Below are 18,724 nucleotides of genomic sequence, written 5' to 3'. Positions count from 1 at the left end.
TTTAAATTCTTGGAGAAGATCCACAAAGCTCTATCAGCGTATTTAACATTAACTAGAGTTAGGCTCATTATAATTCCTATGGACTAATGCAAATAAAAAGCGTTAACCCAGCGCTACTCCTTAAATAATGTATGGTTAGTTTTTTTCTGCCCGTTAGTACTAATGATATTGAAAAGATAATTCCCCAAATATCACTTATGTACTAAGGCATTTGGGATCAGGAGCGCAGAACATGAATTAAGTGGTAGTGTTGAATAGTCCATGGCCAAGGATGTTGCAGGACCATCCATAACTAAAGGGGTTAACATCTTCTGAAGGTATTGGTTTAGCAATTGAAAATGCTTTTGTTAGTTGATAGAAGCAATACACAACTACTGTATTTCAAATTTCATTTTCTCCCTTCCTTTCAATGCCTGCTCCTCTTCTACTTCTGTATTTTCATTGGCAGCAACAACAATTACTGAGACCCTCTCTTCTTAAACCTGAGGTACTACCCTTTTTTTCTTCAACTATCCTGCCTTCTAATAATCTACTGTATGTAAATGAGTGTGCGTATTTATTTAACGTGTCGTTCTGTGCTTAATGCATATCTTTTTCATCCATGGACCATTCATGGATCATCAGTTGCGATATGTTGGGATTTGTTCATGAAATAGATGTTGCAGAACTTAGTTTTATTTCATAATATTTTCATAAAAATCAGTATGAATATATGCCGATTTTTCTTTTAACTGGTCGATAGTTTTCAGATTTAAACTTGAAATACAGTCTACTTTGGATTGTGTTAATTTATAGCAGGTATTATATATTGATAAAGGAGGCACTCCTGCCAGGGATGAATGTTGAATTTAAACTTTAAACTTTACTTTTGGATAAATTTGCAGACTTGTCAACTGACAACATTTTTCACTAATATGAAATCCATCTCACTGACTCTCGTTTTATCATAAGCTGTCTCATAGACTTCAAAGTTATTACCTTTCCATTAAAATGTTGGTTGTTCAAAATCCCTCAAATCTCCCTAATTTTTGGTCTTTGAAGGTTGATATCTAGTATATTATGATTTTTGTCAAACTACGTGTCAGACTTATCACATGTTAGGGATTAAGACCCATATACAGTATGTTAAGTGACGCTATGCCTAAGACTATGGCTATGCCACAATACACCCTACTGCCCAATAAAGTGAATAAGCCATAAGGTGTCATCCAACATCGAAATGACACCACTTAGTAAATAAGGCCCTATGTATACTGTCAGAATTCATATTATTGTTTCAACAGCATAATTTCCCACAAGTCTATCCAGGATATTGTTAGTCTAGTTGTACCTCATACATTTAACACCTATCTTTTAGGAGCAGAGTTTAACATTACTTTAGATCTGCATCAGTAGGGTTATACGATGGAAAAAAACGCAAAAAAAACCCCGCAACATTTTGAGTTTATCACCAGTTACTTTTGCACTAAAAAATGCCATAGGATTTCTTAGATATTTATTTTATTTTTATTAATAAAATGTGTTACCAGGAAGTAATACATTGAGAGTTACCTCTCGTTTTCAATTATGCCCTGGGCATAAAGTTAAGATGACAAATAATATATATATTGACAAATACATTGTTAAATAAGTGAACAGGGAATACATTATATACCAGACATTGCATGCACAGTTAGAGATAATATATACTATATGCGTATGTAACAGTTACAGTCCAGATTAAAATGTGAGACAGCTTTAGTTTTTAAATAACTTAGACTGATGGCAGCTGTGAGAGTCTCTGGTATATTGTTCCAGTTTTGGGGTACACGGTAAGAGAAGGAGGAGCGGCCGGATACTTTGCTGAACCTCTGGGACCATGAACAGTCTTTTGGTGTCAGATCTCATAGGATACGTTGTGTATGTGGTGGGGGTGAGGAGCATGTTCAGAGAGATGGGTAGCTTGCCCAGAAAGTATTTGAAGGCAAGACAGGAAAGATTAACTTTGCGCCTAGACTCAAGTGATGACCAATCTAGTTCTTTGAGCATTTCGCAGCGATGTGTGTTGTAGTTGCATTGGACAACAAAGTGGCACATTAAAATGTAGAGGGTATCAAGTTTGTTAAGGGGGGCTTGAGGTGCAGAGCCATATACTATGTCCCCATAGTCTACAATTGGCATTAGCATCTGCTGTGTGATACGCTTTCTAACCAGCAGATTTAGAGAGGATTTGTTCCTATAAAGTATACCTAGTTTAGCATAGGTTTTGGATATCAGGGTATCAATGTGCATCCCAAATGTTAAATGGGACTCAAACCATATGCCCAAGTATTTAAAACTAGTAACAGGTGCTACGATGGTATTAGCGTTGGTTCTGTTCTGGAGCTCAGTCATTGAAAGCTTAAAAATGTAGTCTTGGTTCCAAATACCATTGTTCCAAGCTTGGCAGTGTTTAAAAACAGTTTATTTTGGGAAATCCAATTTTCAAGTCTCAAAAAGTCAGATTGAAGTACGTGTTCAAGGTCGGAGAGTCTATGGCTGTGTGCATATAAGACTGTGTCATCTGCATACATGTGTATTAAAGCTCCCTTACAAACCGTTTGAAAATCATTGAACACTGAGAAGAGCATGGGTCCCAGAACAGAGCCTTGTGGGACACCACAGGTGATATCCAAGGGGTTGGAGTTAGAGCCTTAGATAGACACATGTTGGGATCTACCTGATAGGCAGGAATGAAACCAGTTTAATGCATTCTTCCCTATTCCAGAGCACTGTAGTTTAAGCAAGATAACATGATCAAAAGTATCAAAAGCCTTTGCAAGATCTAGGAATAATGCACAAGTAAGTTGTCCCAGTTCCATACCACACTGGATCTCATTGCAAACTTTTAGTAGGGTAGTTACCTTGGAGTGTTTGGGGCGAGGGCCAGATTGGAATTGGCTAGGGAAATTTGTCTTGGTATAGTAATTACTTAATTGGGAGTTGTGGCAGGACGGCCTGTAGCCGAGGTCAGGGAACAGTCCACACGTGTAGTTTCAGGATAAATGAAAATGTTCAGTGGCTTTATTTCACCACAGCAACATAACATGCGGGTACACTGTCCCTTTAAGCAAATAAATCCTGCTCCACGTTGGGAGAAAACTGAATAACACAGCAGTCCTAGCTAGCAGGCTGGCTGGCTAAACCATACCCAAACCGTAGGAGTCTTTTTAAGCAGTCATGCAAACAAATGAAAGAAATCTTACTTTGGCTGCAGTAAGTAGTGTGCTGTATCCTTCTGTCTAGCAGCACATCTATCCATGTGCTCTCATCTCAGACAGCCAGCTACTGCTGGTAAAAAGATCCTTATCTACCTTGCTGGCTCTCAGGTGTCAGCTTACATCCTGATTAGCTAGCTTCCACCTGAGTTAACCCTTATGAGTGCTGGATGAAGCACTCAGACATATGTTTCCCAGGCATAACTGATAGGGGTTGACTTCACCCTGTCACAGGAGTGAACACATTTTCCCATGACTTTGGATAGTATTGGGAGAAGAGAGATTGGCCTGTAGTTTGAGACAGTGTTTTTGTCCCCACTTTTGAAGATAGGGACAACTCTAGCAGGTTTCCAGGTCTTAGGGATATGGCCTGCAGACAGGATAGAGTTGAATATGGAAGCAATCGGTTTGGCAATGGCTGGGGCACCAAGTCTTAGGAACTTAGAATGCAGTAAGTCAGGTCCACATTGGCTGCTTAGTTTTAATTTGAGGAGCTCTTGTCTAATCTCCTCTTCAGATATTGGGTCAAAATGAAAATCGTGGGAAGTGTTGGGAGCGGTGGGGCTATAGGGGTACTCTCAGAATGTGGTTCATGTTTGTGGGTTGGGTTGCGTTTTGCTAATAAGATTGTTGCACACCCCACAAAGGATTAATTGAATGCATTTGCAATGTCAGTGGGATTTGTTAGAGTAATTTCCTCCTTAGTGATATTACTTGGTTGTTGATGGCTAGAAGGATGGAATATATTGTTTGCCTTCCAGAAGTTAGCTGGGTTTGATGTATTTTGGCAAAGATTGTCAGAGTAATAATGTGCTTTTGCGTGCCTTGTTTGCCTTGTGCACATATTCCCCAGGCATCTGTAGTGATTAAGATCCTTGTTAGTGCCAGTTACTTTGTAGCTTTTCCACAAAGCATCCCTGAAATTTATTTATTTATTTATAAAATATTTTACCAGGAAGTAATACAGCGTTTCCCAAATGGTGGGTCGCGACCCGGCACCGGGCCACGGCACCAAAATTGCTGGGTCGCAACGAGGCTGGCCGAGCGGTGTCTCCCGTCCCCCCCGCTCAAGTTAAAAAAAAATGGTGGCGATTCCCCCTGCAGCCCCATGCGTTTGCAGGGCCCACTCCCTTCCTCCCCCCCGCTCCCAACGTGGGACGGAGGAGGAAGTACCAGCTCCTCTGCGGCCCGCACGTTACATGGGGGAGGGTGGAAGTACAAGCTCCTACTGCGGCCCGCTTCCCCCCGCGGCCAGCTTCCCGAGCCCACCTCCCGTGGCACCCCCTCCCGAGCCCACCTCTCGTGCCCCCAAGCCCACCTCCCATCCCGGGCAGCAGGGGATATCGGGGGCAGCAGGGGAAAGTGTCCGGCGGCAAGGTAAGTCACCACACCCAAGTGTCCCTTGCCCCTTCCCACCCACCCAAGTGTCCCTGGCCCCGACCCTCCCACCCACCCAAGTGTCCCTGGCAAAAGTCCCTCCCACCCACCCAAGTGTCCCTGGCCAACCCAAGTGTCCCTGGCCCCCTCTCTCCCACCCACCAAAGTGTCCCTGGCCCCCTCCCTCCCACCCACCCAAGTGTCTCTGGCCCCCTAAAGTGTCTCTGGCCCCCTCCCACCCACCCAAGTGTCCCTGGCCCCCTCCCACCCACCCATCCAAGTGTCCCTGGCCCCCTCACTCCCACTCACCCAAGTGTCCCTGGCCCCCTCCCTCCCACCCACCCAAGTGTCCCTGGCCCCCTCCCTCCCACCCACCCAAGTGTCCCTGGCCCCCTCCCTCCCACCCACCCAAGTGTCCCTGGCCCCCTCCCTCCCACCCACCCAAGTGTCCCTGGCCCCCCCTCCAGTCACTCACATCCGTCGTTGCTTGTAATTCACTGTTTATGTCTGTGTGCGTATAGGGGAGAGTGAGTGTGTGTGTGTATCTGTGTGTATCTGTATCAGTGTGTGTGTGTGTGTCTGTGTGTGAATCAGTGTCTGTGTGTATCAGTATCAGTGTAAGTGTGTGTGTATCAGTGTCTGTGTGTGTGTATCAGTGTCTGTGTGTGTGTATCAGTGTCTGTGTGTGTGTAGCAGTGTCTGTGTGTGTGTAGCAGTGTCTCTGTGAGTGTATCAGTGTGTGTGTGTGTGTGTGTGTGTGTGTGTGTGTGTGTGTGTGTGTGTGTGTGTGTGTGTGTGTGTGTGTGTGTGTGTGTGTGTGTCAGTGTTTGTCAGTGGCTGGGTGTGTGTGTCAGTGGCTGCGTGTGTGTGTATCAGTGGCTCTGTGTGTGTATCAGTGTGTGTGTCAGTGGCTGCGTGTGTCAGTGGCTGTGTATGTGTGTGTATCAGTGGCTGTGTGTGTGTGTGTATCAGCGGCTGTGTGTGTGTCTGTGTGTGTATCAGTGTCTGTGTGTGTGTGTGTGTGTGTGTGTGTGTATATCAGTGGCTGTGTGTGTGTCTGTGCAGGCCCTATAGGCCAGTATAGGCGATAAAATTTTTAGTGAGTCACGAAAAAGAAGTTAAAAAATAACCGGGTCACGGAAAAAAAAGTTTGGGAAACCCTGAAGTAATACATTGAGAGTTACCTCTCGTTTTCAAGTATGTCCTGGGCACAGAGTTATGATGACAAATACATGTTTACAAATACAGTTACATAAATGAGCAGGGTATACATTATATACAAGACATTGTATGCACAGTTAAAGATAATATATTATGGGCGTATGAAACAGTTACAGACCAGATTAAAATGTGTGACAGCCTTAGATTTGAAAGAACTTAAACTGGTGGTAGATGTAAGAGACTCTGGTAGGTTGTTCCAGTTTTGGGGTGCACGGTAAGAGAAGGAGGAGCGGCCGGATACTTTGTTGAGCTTTGGGACTGTGAACAGTCTTTTGGAGTCTGATCTCAGGTGATAGGTGCTGCATGTGGTAGAGGTGAGGAGCTTGTTCAGATAGCTGGGTAGCTTGCCCATAAAGAATTTGAAGGCAAGACAGGAAAGGTGAACTTTGCGCCTAGACTCGAGTGATGACCAATCTAGTTCTTTGAGCATTTCGCAGTGATGTGTGTTATAGTTGCATTGGAGAACAAAACGACAAATTGAATTGTAGAGGGTGTCAAGTTTGCCAAGGTGGGATTGAGTTGCTGAGCCATAAACTATGTCTCCATAGTCAATAATTGGCATTAGCATCTGCTGTGTGATACGTTTTCTGACCAGGAGACTTATGGAGGATTTGTTCCTGTAAAGTATCCCTAGTTTGGCATAGGTCTTGGTTGTCAGGGTATCAATGTGCATCCCGAATGTTAAGTGGGAGTCAAGCCATATGCCCAGGTATTTAAAACTAGTGACAGGAGTTAGGCTGGTGTTAGTGTTGGTTCTAATGTGGAGCTCAGTCGCTGGAAGCTTTAAAAATTTAGTCTTGGTCCCAAATACCATTGTTACAGTCTTGTCAGTGTTTAAAACCAGTTTGTTTTGGGAAATCCAGTTTTCGAGACTCAAAAAGTCAGACTGAAGTATGTGTTGAAGGTCAGAGAGGCTATGGCTGTGTGGATATAGGATTGTGTCATCTGCATACATGTGTATTGAGGCTTCCTTACAAGCTGTGGGGAGATCATTGATGAACACTGAGAAGAGTAGGGGCCCCAGAACAGAGCCTTGCGGGACGCCACAGGTGATATCCAGAGGGTTAGAGTTAGAGCCAGAGATGGACACATGTTGGAATCTACCTGATACAGTAGATAGGACTGAAACCAGTTTAAAGCATGCTTCCCTATTCCAGAGCTCTGGAGTTTGTTAAGCAGGATAGCATGATCACAGTATCAAAAGCCTTTGCAAAATCTAGGAATACTGCCCCAGTGAGTTGACCCCAGTGAGTTGAATCCATTCCACACTGGATTTCATTGCAAACTTTTAGCAGGGTAGTTACGGTAGAGTGTTTGGGGCGAAAGCCAGATTGGATTTGGCTATGGAAATTTGTATTGTTATAGTAATCGCATATTTGGGAGTGGACACATTTTTCCATGACTTTGGATAGGATTGGGAGAAGGGAGATTGGCCTGTAGTTTGAGACAGTGTTTTTGTCCCCACTTTTGAAGATTGGGACAACTCTGGCAGCTTTCCAGGTCTTAGGGATATGGCCTGCAGACAGGATAGAGTTGACTATGGAAGCAATTGGTTTGGCAATTGCTGGGGCACCAAGTCTTAGGAACCTAAATTGTAGTAAGTCAGGTCCACATTGGCTGCTTAGTTTTAATTTGAGAAGCGCTTGTATAATCTCCTCTTTGGATACTGGACCAAATTGAAAATTGTGGGCAGTGTTGGGAGGGGGTGGGGCTTTAGGGGTACTCCCAGGATGAGATTCAGGTTTGTGGTTTGGGCTGCGTTTTGCTAATAAGTTAGTAGCATACCCCACAAAGTAATCATTGAATGCATTTGCAATGTCGGTGGGGTTTGTCAGAGTAAGATCGCCCTTAGTGATGTTACTTGGCTGTTGATGGTTAGAAGGCTGGAATATGTTGTTGATAACCTTCCAGAAGTTAGCTGGGTTTGATGTGTTCTGGTGGAGATTGTCAGAGTAATATTGTGCTTTTGCATGCCTTGTTTGCCTTGTGCACATGTTCAGCAGGCATCTGTAGTGATTGAGATCCTTAGTAGTGCCAGTTACTTTGTGGCTTTTCCACAAGGCATCCCTGAACTGGTAGAGTGCTATAAGGTCAGTTGTAACCCATGGAAGGTGGGCACCCCGTACCCTTATTCTGCGTAGTGGAGCATGGGTATCACAGAGTTTTAAGAACTCGGATTGGAAATAGTCGAGCGTAGAATCAGGGTCAGGAATTAAATCGATTCTGTGCCAAGGGCAGTTGGTAAGGTCAGCCAGAAACTGTTGTGGGTTAAAGTTTCTGAATGTTCTAGTGAGGAGAACTTTAGGGCTTGATTGGGGCGGTTTAATTTTCCTTACACAGTACACTATTGCATGATCACTGAAAATGTCAGGAAGGATGCTAGAGGATTGGATTCTGCTGGGATTTGAGGAGAGAATCCAGTCAAGCAAGGAATGGTTGTGTGATTTCAGGTTTGTCCGTGTGGGTTGGGAAATGAGTTGCGATAGGTTAAGCGATTTAATTTGTGTGTGGATTTTGTGGTTTTTAGGGTCAAGCCAATTGAAGTTGAAATCCCCAAGAACTAGCAGCTCACTCTTCTCATTCAGAGAGGAAATGGAGCCAAGAAACTGGGTGATATCAGTCAGAGATTGTAGAGGGGCTTTAGGGGGGCGGTAGATGCCAGCTAGCAAGATGGGCTTAGAAAAGGAGAGGCATATTCTGCCAACTAGGATTTCAAAAGAGGTAAAATGGTAGAGCGCTATAAGGTCAGTTGTAATCCAGGGAAGGTGGGCCCCCCGTACTCTTATTCTGCGTAGTGGAGCATGGGTATCATAGAGTTTTAAGAACTTGGATTGGAAATAGTGAAGCGCAGAATCGGGGTTGAGAATTAAGTCGATTCTGTACCAAGGGCAGCTGGTAAGGTCAGCCTGAAACTGTTGTGGGTTAAAGTTTCAAAATGTTCTAGTGAGGAGAACTTTAGGACTTGATTGGGGTGGTTTGATATTCCTTACACAGTACACTATTGCATGGTTACTTAAAATGTCTGGAAGGATACCAGAGGATTGGATACTGCTGGAATTATAGGAGAGAATCCAGTTTAGCAAGGAATGGTTGTTAGATTTCAGGTTTGTCCTTGTGGGTTGGGAAATGAGTTGCATTTATTTATTTATAAAAATGTTTTACCAGGAAGTTATACATTGAGAGTACAAGAGTACATTAGTTGTACAACATGAGTTGTATCTGGATTTTGTTGTTTTTAGGGTCGGGACAATTGTTGTTGAAATCCCCAATAACTAGTAGTTCACTCTTCTCATTCAGAGAGGAAATGGAGCCAAAAAACTGGGTGATTTCAGTCAGGGACTTTAGAGATAGTGAATGATAAGTTTTTTCTTTGGATTAAAAAAATTTAATTTGAAGATGGTTATTCTAAAAATAAGAGGTATCAACCAATTGTTTAATATAGAAATCCTGCTTAACTACTTATTCTAAATCTGCAACATAACGAAAGTTGTCAGCCATTATAATACATTTTCTACCATTGTTATTGATTTATAATTTAAGAGACAATTGTGTAAGCTTGTACATGGAAGCCCATACAAAGCATTTAAACCATGCTTCTTTTGTTAATCTCAAATTAGTATTTTATTCTGTACTTTATTGGACTGGCAAATTCCAAATATACAGTGACAAGGGCAGAATAATTTTTTTATGAAATTACTGTACCTACCATTTTTTTTTTGTAACAGTTTTTTTATTGGACACGTTCATATACAAGTGTACATACAGAAATGTCATGAGCCCACAACATTTCTACTCAATGCAGTCAGGTAGTGACCAGTACCTACCATTTTTAAATGCTCCCGCAGAAAATCACATCAATATTTTCCTTAACCAAAAACTCTATATTGATTTCATAATTAGATATTGGACAAAGATGAAACGTGGGACTACTTTTTGAGCAACTCTATTAAATGTATAATCATAATGGTTTGAGTAAAAATATCTATAAATCATCTCTAAACCTGATATATTTTTGTAACATCATGTTCTATTCTGAAGGAATTATCTATGGAGTCTGGCATCGACCCTGGCCAAGAGTATTACGGGCAAGACTACTACAACTATGAACATGGGTATGAAACTGCTTTTTTTTTATAAAACATATATAATAAATGTATAATAAATGTATAATAAAGTTGCTAAACTTTGTAAATATCTATGACTGTATAGACAGTCACGTAAAACAGCAAAACATGTGAAATATTATATGTTGTTTTTTTTTTTTTAAATAAATCGGTTCTGTAGTGTTAGACAATAGTGACTGTTTTTTATTTGTTTATTTTATTCAACTCTTTATGCCATTTGATAGAGTTTTAAAGCATCCTTTTTTTTCTGTAGCAGGCTTTAGCCCACCTGCCCAAGCAGTGAAAAAGACAAAAGAAAAACAAAAGGGGGGGAGTAGTATTGCTGCTTTAATAGTATCATTGTTACCGTAGGTATGAACTGCCACAGTATGGAAGCCGACGAAGGTTGCTATCCCCATCTGGAATGTATGAAGAGTATGGTGAGGTTGTTGTTGAGAATGATGGGGGTTACTATTACAGCCCACAAGGATCTACAGCAGAGGGAGACGTAAGTATATAATACTCTGTGCAGCACTTTTCATGCATTAAAGCAGCTTTCTATGATAATCACCATGGTAGACTCAGAATCTAGAGCTTAAAAATCATGTTTGTTAACACCTTTCATTAGGTCCCCCATATAGGACCTGAAACACTGTTTCTCTTCTGTTCTTGGCTGTTACAATAAATTAAGAATTGCATTCTGAACTTGTGAGTAGAGATGTACTTTGTACCTCTGTCCTAGAGGAGACCTACATTTTGAGGAATGTGTGTATTTTTTGTTGTCTTTACTTGTATGCACTATTAAGCATTTTATGCAAATAGATAAATATAAAAAATAGGTGTTAAATAAAATGTAGAATAAGTATGTGTATTTTTTTCAGATTTGTACAGTATATATGTATATCTTTATTTATATGGTGCCATCCAGATACTGTACATAGCGCTTTACAATATACGTGACATAAAATTATAACACAATTGAAATAAAACAATGTATACATCTTATGTGTGAAAACAAAATCAAAGCAGATTAATATTATATAGATTTTTGTGTTTCAAATTAGATATTTAACTCTGTTATATTACCGCTGCAATTTATATTTCAAATGAAAAACTAATTAGCAATATACTTTATGGTAAAATACACGCAGAAAAGTCTCCAGAAATAAGTACCACTAATTGTTCTCTTCACTGCAATATAAGTATAGTTTAAAATGTAAATTGAAACATCTAATCTTAATTAGAAAAATGTTAGATGAATTGATCCCAATGAGTTCAATTCTTTATATAATTAATTTACAGATTATGCTTTTAACCAATGTCAGTGTAATGGCAATATGCTTAGAAATATTGTATCTAAAAATACATACCCTTAGAAATATGTTCAGGTATTTTGCGATGTAGAGTTAATTAATTTATAATTGTTAATTAAGATCCATTTCCATAATTTCAGGGAAGAATTCAAGGCAGAGGTTCTTCAAGGAGAGGTAGAGGTCAGGGACCAGGATATTCCATAGGTAGAAGTATAGCAGGTAGACCTGGACCATCCAGAAGTAGCATGGAAGGTGTAGTTCATACAAGTCAGGGAAGGAAAAAATTAAAAACAGTTATACAACTAAGTCGAGTTGCAGTTAGTGCCCAAAAGGCTTCTGAAGCTACAGATCCTTTACATCGTTCTCCATGGAAAAAAGCAAGAATATTTCCAATGATACTTCAAAAAGTAAAAAGCAGTGGAAAAGATTCTGCTTATGCTAAACTAGTCTCTGCACGTCAAGTGGATGGCGATGACAGTATGATTATAAAAGGAAGTTATTTCCAGAAATCTGCTGATAAGCCAACAGCCTCAAGAAGATTTGACCGTGCCCTTAAACGCATAAATGTTGCCAGAAAATTTCAAGAAAGGCGTAAATCACAGAGTTCTGCCAGCAAAACGTCTATAGCTGAAAGTGAAAAAGACGAAGAAGACTCTGAAACTCAAGATATAAGTGAGTCTGAAAGAGACGAGACAAAATCTGCAGTCTCAATTAGTGTCACAGCAGAAAGTGAACCTGAAGAGAGTTCAGATGATGATGATGATGATGAAGAAGATGATAAAGAGAAGAGAAAATCAAAATTGTTTGATGAAGCATCTCTTAGAAGTAGTATTTCTCCATCTCAAGTAGATGATAAAGATTATTTGAAAGTAACATTGGATCAGGATGAAACTAATGAAAGTACTGTAGACTCAGACGAAGAAAAAGATGAAGACATTGATGAATCAGAAGATGAAACAAAGTCCACTTCTAAATCAGTAGATAGTATGCAGGATGAATCAGGAGATGAAACAAAGTCCACTTCTAAATCAGTAGATAGTATGCAGGATGAATCAGGAGATGAAACAAAGTCCACTTCTAAATCAGCAGATAGTAGGCAGGATGAATCAGGAAATGAAACAAAGTCCTCTTCTAAATCAGTAGATAGTAGGCAGGATGAATCAGGAGATGAGAATTCTGAAGAGGAAGATGATACAAAATCTAAAATAGTTTCTTCAGAAAAATCTAGCTGCCATGGTGGAGTATCTGACACTGATACTGAAGACTCACAATCATCTATGAGAAGTTCTGATAGAAAATCTGCTAGCAGCAGACAAGCTAGTGATAGTTCCAGTGTGTTAAGTGGTAAAAGCGATGTGAGCAGGAGCAATGAATCCTTGGAAGCAAGTACAAAAAGCAACTCGAAATCAAGCTACATGTCCAAGAAGTCAATTGTTGACAGTGAAATACAAAGTACAATACAAGAAGGCTCAGACGAGGACGACCAGTCAGGTTCAGAAGAGAAAAATGAAGAAAATGACAATGTTATTGAAGCAAGTGATCATGGTAGCCATGTGGAAACAGACGACAACATAAGTGAAGCATCTATGTCTAGAACATCTATTAATAGTCAAGTGAGTAAGAGTATGAACAGTCAGCAAACTGATAGCCAAAACAATGTGGGAGGCAGTGATGACGATGATGAAGAAGATGAGGATGACATCAGTCATGGAAATGCATCACATCATTCTATTGTTAGCCATGAAACAGATAGCATTCGTAAGCAAAGTATGACCATCACTGCCAGACAAGGAGAAGATGATGCATCAGAGGCCTCCATGGACTCTGATATGCAGACCTCTAATGGAAGTGTAAAAAGTAAAAGCATTAGTAAAAAAATATCCTCTGAACAATCAGATGCACATGACACTGGTCATGGTTCCAGTTCTAATTCAGAAGTGTCAGACTCAGAAGCTGCTGGTGACTCCACATCATTTTAAGAAGACAATAGTAGGTAGATGTTTTGCAGTGAGGAATGGTCTTGTTTGTAGTGCCTTCTGTGTGTTCCTATCATCTAACAATAGTTTTCATATGATGATACAAGTACAATATATTATTGCCTTACATTATTAGAAGGTTTTCCCTTTATTTCCAGATAGTATCCACGGAAGGTTAAACAGATGTACATTTTGTTTTTTGCTGCCACCTCAATTATAATGACGTTTTGAATGCCATCAATATTATCAACTTCAGTTTTAGTTATATATTTTAGGTGTTAATAGTGTTTTGTAACAGTATAATTAGATATACTGTAACAGCATTTTTTGTACGTCCTTGGATTTGTGAATTTAAACTTTCAATAGTTAAAATCTGGCTATTGATACAAATATGATGAAGTTTGCCTTCCTACAGTATTGTATCTCAGAGTGGGTGTACAGTATGCCAATACAAACTCTGAACATTTCAGGCTGATTATATATCTCTTTATCTACCCCCTCCCCCCTTTGCTGGATCTCAAACTGTTTGTGAGTAGTCAATGACTCATAAAGTATAAGAATCCCAGAATATGACCTTGATAAAGCACAACTGCATGGCAATATATATTGATTTTGAGATCATACGACAAAAATATTAATGTTTATGCAAATATTGTGTGATTATTGGTTCTATTTTCTTATTTATAATCCCTATATTTCCTTTTATATATTTGGCTTATTTTTTTATTCTATAACCAAAGTTTCCTCAATCGTATGATTATGCTGCTATTCCATACCGACACTATCAGGGAAGTAATTTTCTTATATTTGCATTAATGTAGTGTTCCAAAAGTTTATAGAAACATGTCATGTTAAAAAAAACAATTGGTTGGAAGAAAGCATTTGTTCTACACCCCACACCATTGATGTAGGTAAAAAGTATCAACAATGTTTTACATTAAGTAATTTAGATTGATACATTTTCCTATGTCAAATTTTACACCAGACTTCCATTGATACCCCAGTTTCTTTTCTATTCTTCTGCATTTGTTCGTCTCCTACCTAACTTTTTATCCTTTTATATTACAGTATATTCTTATAATACAATTTTTGATCTTTACACATTCTTTCCATCTTTCTTTACTGTGAGATTTACATACAATATGTTACCTACACTTTTTATGAAACTGATGGATTTTCCTGCTGCTGTATAATCACATCATCCCAAAGCCTTCAAATGCAGTGCCACTTTGAATTCAGAATTGCAATATAGAGCCTACTGTATGTTCGGTATTATCAAGTTTAATATTAGTTTAACAGTTCAAGAAGTTACTACAGTCTCTTTTCATGTTTAGATCCATAAGCATAAAACACATGAATAGTTACTATATTACATACAGTACTGCTCCCATATGGCACTATTTACAGCATTGTATAAAAACAATTAGATTGTTATATTTTTTGTTTTATACATGATATATATTTTAATGTATATCTCTAACAGCAACAACCCTGTCATCAATATGCACTCATTCAATTGTAACTGGGATCCCCTGCATCTCAAAAAGTACAATATAACACTTGTGTTTTAATTTGAATAAATAAAAGGTATCGTACTAACTAAATTTCTCCTTTCTACATAAAATAAGGATTGATACAGCTTTAATACCTATACTTCATGTTGTTTCATTCTGTAATTGCAGTTATCACATCACTGTAGTAAAAAAAAGTCCTTCTATAAATTTAAAGCTGCAGTCCAATGTCTCCTTTTATTACATGCCCTTTTTGCTTCTTTACTGTATATTGATCACATATAATTGCTAGAGAAAAGAACAAAAAAAATCAAATTTTAAACCTCTTCCTTCATTCTCTCCCTTTCCTTCCTTCTATTTCCTCTTCCACTTAGCTACCAATCCTACCACTTCTCCGAAGCAATGTTTCAACTACTCTAATCTGCTCATGTTCTAGACCACTTCATTTTCAGAGCATACAGTAGTTTCAGAGCATTCCTTTTTCACCTGTGAGCTGCATGACATTGATGGGATACATGTTTGCTTTGATCCAGCACTATGGAAAGCATGAGTGTGACTCTCAGTTATCGGCTGTTTAAATTACATGTGCTGTGGAGAGTATTGCTTTTTTCTCCAAACTCTTCTCTGTCTGCAGTCCTTGAATATGATTTCACTGACATCTGATGTTTACTTGCATTTGATTTAATATTTTTTGGAGGGATGCAGCATCTCCATGGAGAATGGTCAATTTGTTATTTTATATAAAAAAAAGTCACCATCTGGAAGTTTTGATAGCTTTTATGGGTTTACAGCTAAGTTATGTATCTATCCGCATCTATGAATCACACAGGGTGATATGAATGCTAAGTATCTCTTCATCTAGTTAATCATTCAATGATGCATTATATTAATAAAGTATTTGTTCCACCAAAAATGAGGTTTAATCTGTAGCTGAGATTTGTCAACTAATGCTAAAAAGTATAAACAGAATAAATAAGAATACTTTAATTGAACATTACAACAAATAAAACTGAATTAAACATATAATAATTTTCAAATTCATTCTTTGGAAGAAATAACTTTTATTAGCAAGAAAATGATAACATACAGTAATAATTTTGTTTATTATTAAATTTAATTTACAGACCTGAGAGGACTAATTTACTCCCTTTGTTTTTTTCATTGGGTAAATATACAAATAGTAGAAAATTAATCATTTTGGTTACTTATATTTTGCGAGCTATTAAAAGTTTCACTTTTAAATAGGACATTGGATGTTTACTAAGTTTATTAAACCCAATTTACTCATTTGTGTTCCATCCACTGCTCACATTCTTTTTTTGGGGGGTGGGACGGGGGAGTTAACACAACACGTAATACTTTTAAACAGTATGATGTTTAAATATTCTGTGTGTGTGTGTGTGTGTGTGTGAGTTTGGAAAAAAAAATGCATTTGAAAATATTTTCTATAAATTTAACAGATTACAGTATACAGTAGCCACTTTAGCGTATAAAAAACTACTGTATGTTTGCGACTTTTTTTTAGATTAAGAATCTAGTTTGATTTTGTAAAGCATGTTTTGCTGTGTGATACCTATGATTTCATGATCTGTTATGAACCTGTTTGCTCCTTTTTTTGTAATGCATTTTAATTGTCCATGTAGAGGCACTTAAAATAAAAAAAGAATGAATTACTGAAATCTACTTTACCTAATCAACCAAAATAACGTTTGCTATGATCAATCATCTTTTACTCAAACTAACAAAGATTACATTATTTTAGTTTTAGCTGCTGACTTCTTTTTTTTCTTTGTCATCCAGATGGCCCAAAAAAAGAGGATCAAGTTAGTTGTGGATCAGGAATATGAAACTAGTTCAACTGGAGAAGAGAGTGCTCCTGAAACTCAAAGGAACTGTCTAAGCCACACAAACATTCAAAACAATGTCAATGGAAATATTTACATTGCTCAAAATGGGTCTGTGGTTAGAACCCGACGTTCTTGCCTCGCTAATAATTTAAAAATGTCACCAACCTCGAGGCTTGGAAAGCACTTCAAGAAACTAGACAAGCTGGGGGTGACACACGAGGAGAATATCCAGTTGAACACTTTGTCTAAAGGGGCCTCTGTAAAACTTAACACAAGACCATCTAGTATATCCTTGACCTCTAGCACTACAGTGACAAAAAACATAACAATGAAGTCAGGGGACAGTAAAATAAAAAGCACAGATGAACAAGAGTCAGTTATTGATAATGAAGACGTCAAAGAGTCACTGGAATACCACAGCGACCAGATACAATCAGATGAAGAAGAGCTGTGGATGGGACCTTGGAACAATCTTCACATACCAATGACAAAACTATGACATCTTTTATTTTTTTAACTCTAATTAGGTTTATAATAAACTGCACTTTCTATGATCACAATGGAAGAAAACATATGCTCTGTAATGTGCACATAAGTTATATTACTTTATTCAGTTAAAATAATTAAACAAATTTGCACTCAGTTTTTCCTGATTAATAACTTTTACAATCAACTATTTTCAACTGGCTATCAATTCACGATGTAACACAGGATTGAAAAATACCAGTTTTGTTTATTCTTGTTTTGTTTAATTAGCAACATGCAATTTTTGAAGAGTCATTCAAACCTGTCTTGATTTCCCCAAATTGCTGTATCTTCTGCCTAACACGCTGTATGTGTGGTTTTACTGTGCACAGTAAAAAAAAATGAAAGAAAAAAAAATCACTTTCTGTTTGTTACTTTTCTAGAGACAGATGATGGCTGCTGCACAGGCGAATGTTATACAGATACTATATAACATTATAGGATTGGAGTCAGCATTTACAATGACAAGCCTATGCTATTCTGCATGGAATTATATAAAATTTTAAGTTAGTTTGAAAGATGGTTTAATATTATATTCATTTAATATTATTTCTGTATTTCTTAAATGCAATTCATTTTATGCCGTACTAGATGTACACACGGTTTTATGGAAAGTTGAGTCAACTGTTGACACACAGCAGCTACACATGGAGGCAGCAGGAGTTAGAGGAAGAGACGTGAGATAAGAGACTTTTTGACCTGTTGGTTTGGACCCTGAGCTTTCATGCATTCTCTCTGGCTGTTTGCAGGACTCTGACATTTTGAGCTTAAACTCTGTATAGTGATTGCTGGGTGCTGCTCTGGTGGTTGGGAGACTATTGACCAGGGAAGTACCTTGTGGTCCTTTAGACCCGAGGGAACAGGCCTGAGGAAGGGGTTATTCCACGAAACGTTGCCACCCTTATTACCCTCCCCTTATTGGTTTTATTTTTTTCCCCCACTGTCTTTGTTTATTGTTCATTCCCTATCCCAGTGTTCCCTGTCCCCTACCACCCTCACTGTAGGGTTTTTTTGTCTACCTACTAATGCCACATCACTCCAGGTTTAACTTTATTATCTTGTGCCTACATTAAATTATTTACTTTGGCCTTTACCGTGTTGAATCTATTATTCTCTAGTCAGTTAGTGCTGGAACCTTAGTTTGTATTTACAATATATTTCAAGGTTTCGGTTGAGTTTAATATATTTAAGTTTCATTAAAGCATTGTCCACAGTAGCAGAGAATGATTTAAGATCTCAGTTATTTATTGCTCTGCTCCTTTGTAGCGTAAACATTCAAAAACCTGCTGTTGTGTCCGGGGATCAAATGTGGCCTAGACCTCCACATTCCACTACACTCCAATTATTAAGACAGGGAAGAATGCAAAGGATAATATTGTGTTAGTAAATCTGTAACAAACACCGCAAAGATTATTATTCATATTGTATGTTTTTTTTTTTTTACCAAACTGTAAATCAAAGTGTTTCCAATCTCAGGGAGTTTTTATTTCATTTCTTTCAAACCATTTGTGTTGTATTTGAAATTAGGTCATATATTATGTGATTTACAAGATTCCTTCTTAATTAGGTTTATATGCTACTGTTGTACTGTAGGTGATAGATTTCAAACTATTGT

General features: G+C 38.5%; 2 protein-coding genes across 2 annotated transcripts in view; both read left to right on the top strand.

The window, feature by feature from the left end:
* The window catches only part of PCDH15 (protocadherin related 15), a 1,763,546-nt gene extending 1,746,098 nt beyond the window's left edge, over positions 1-17,448 (top strand). Inside the window, exons 34-37 of the mRNA XM_075612935.1 lie at positions 449-487; positions 9,873-9,946; positions 10,310-10,445; positions 16,538-17,448. Coding sequence (XP_075469050.1) covers positions 449-487; positions 9,873-9,946; positions 10,310-10,445; positions 16,538-17,083 — 795 coding nt within the window. The 3' untranslated portion in view covers positions 17,084-17,448. The remainder of the gene's footprint in view (positions 1-448; positions 488-9,872; positions 9,947-10,309; positions 10,446-16,537) is intronic.
* On the top strand, positions 11,415-14,149 carry LOC142502096 (uncharacterized). Its single transcript, XM_075612936.1, has one exon. The coding sequence runs from the start codon at positions 11,496-11,498 to the stop codon at positions 13,227-13,229; it is 1,734 nt and encodes a 577-aa protein (XP_075469051.1). The 5' UTR covers positions 11,415-11,495; the 3' UTR covers positions 13,230-14,149.
* Positions 17,449-18,724: the final 1,276 nt, after the last annotated feature.

This window comes from Ascaphus truei, chromosome 8 (genome assembly GCF_040206685.1).
Source record: "Ascaphus truei isolate aAscTru1 chromosome 8, aAscTru1.hap1, whole genome shotgun sequence".
Classification (NCBI taxonomy): Eukaryota; Metazoa; Chordata; class Amphibia; order Anura; family Ascaphidae; genus Ascaphus; species Ascaphus truei.
The sequence above is the reverse complement of the archived record's forward strand: the minus strand, read 5'-3'. Positions and strand labels throughout refer to the sequence as shown.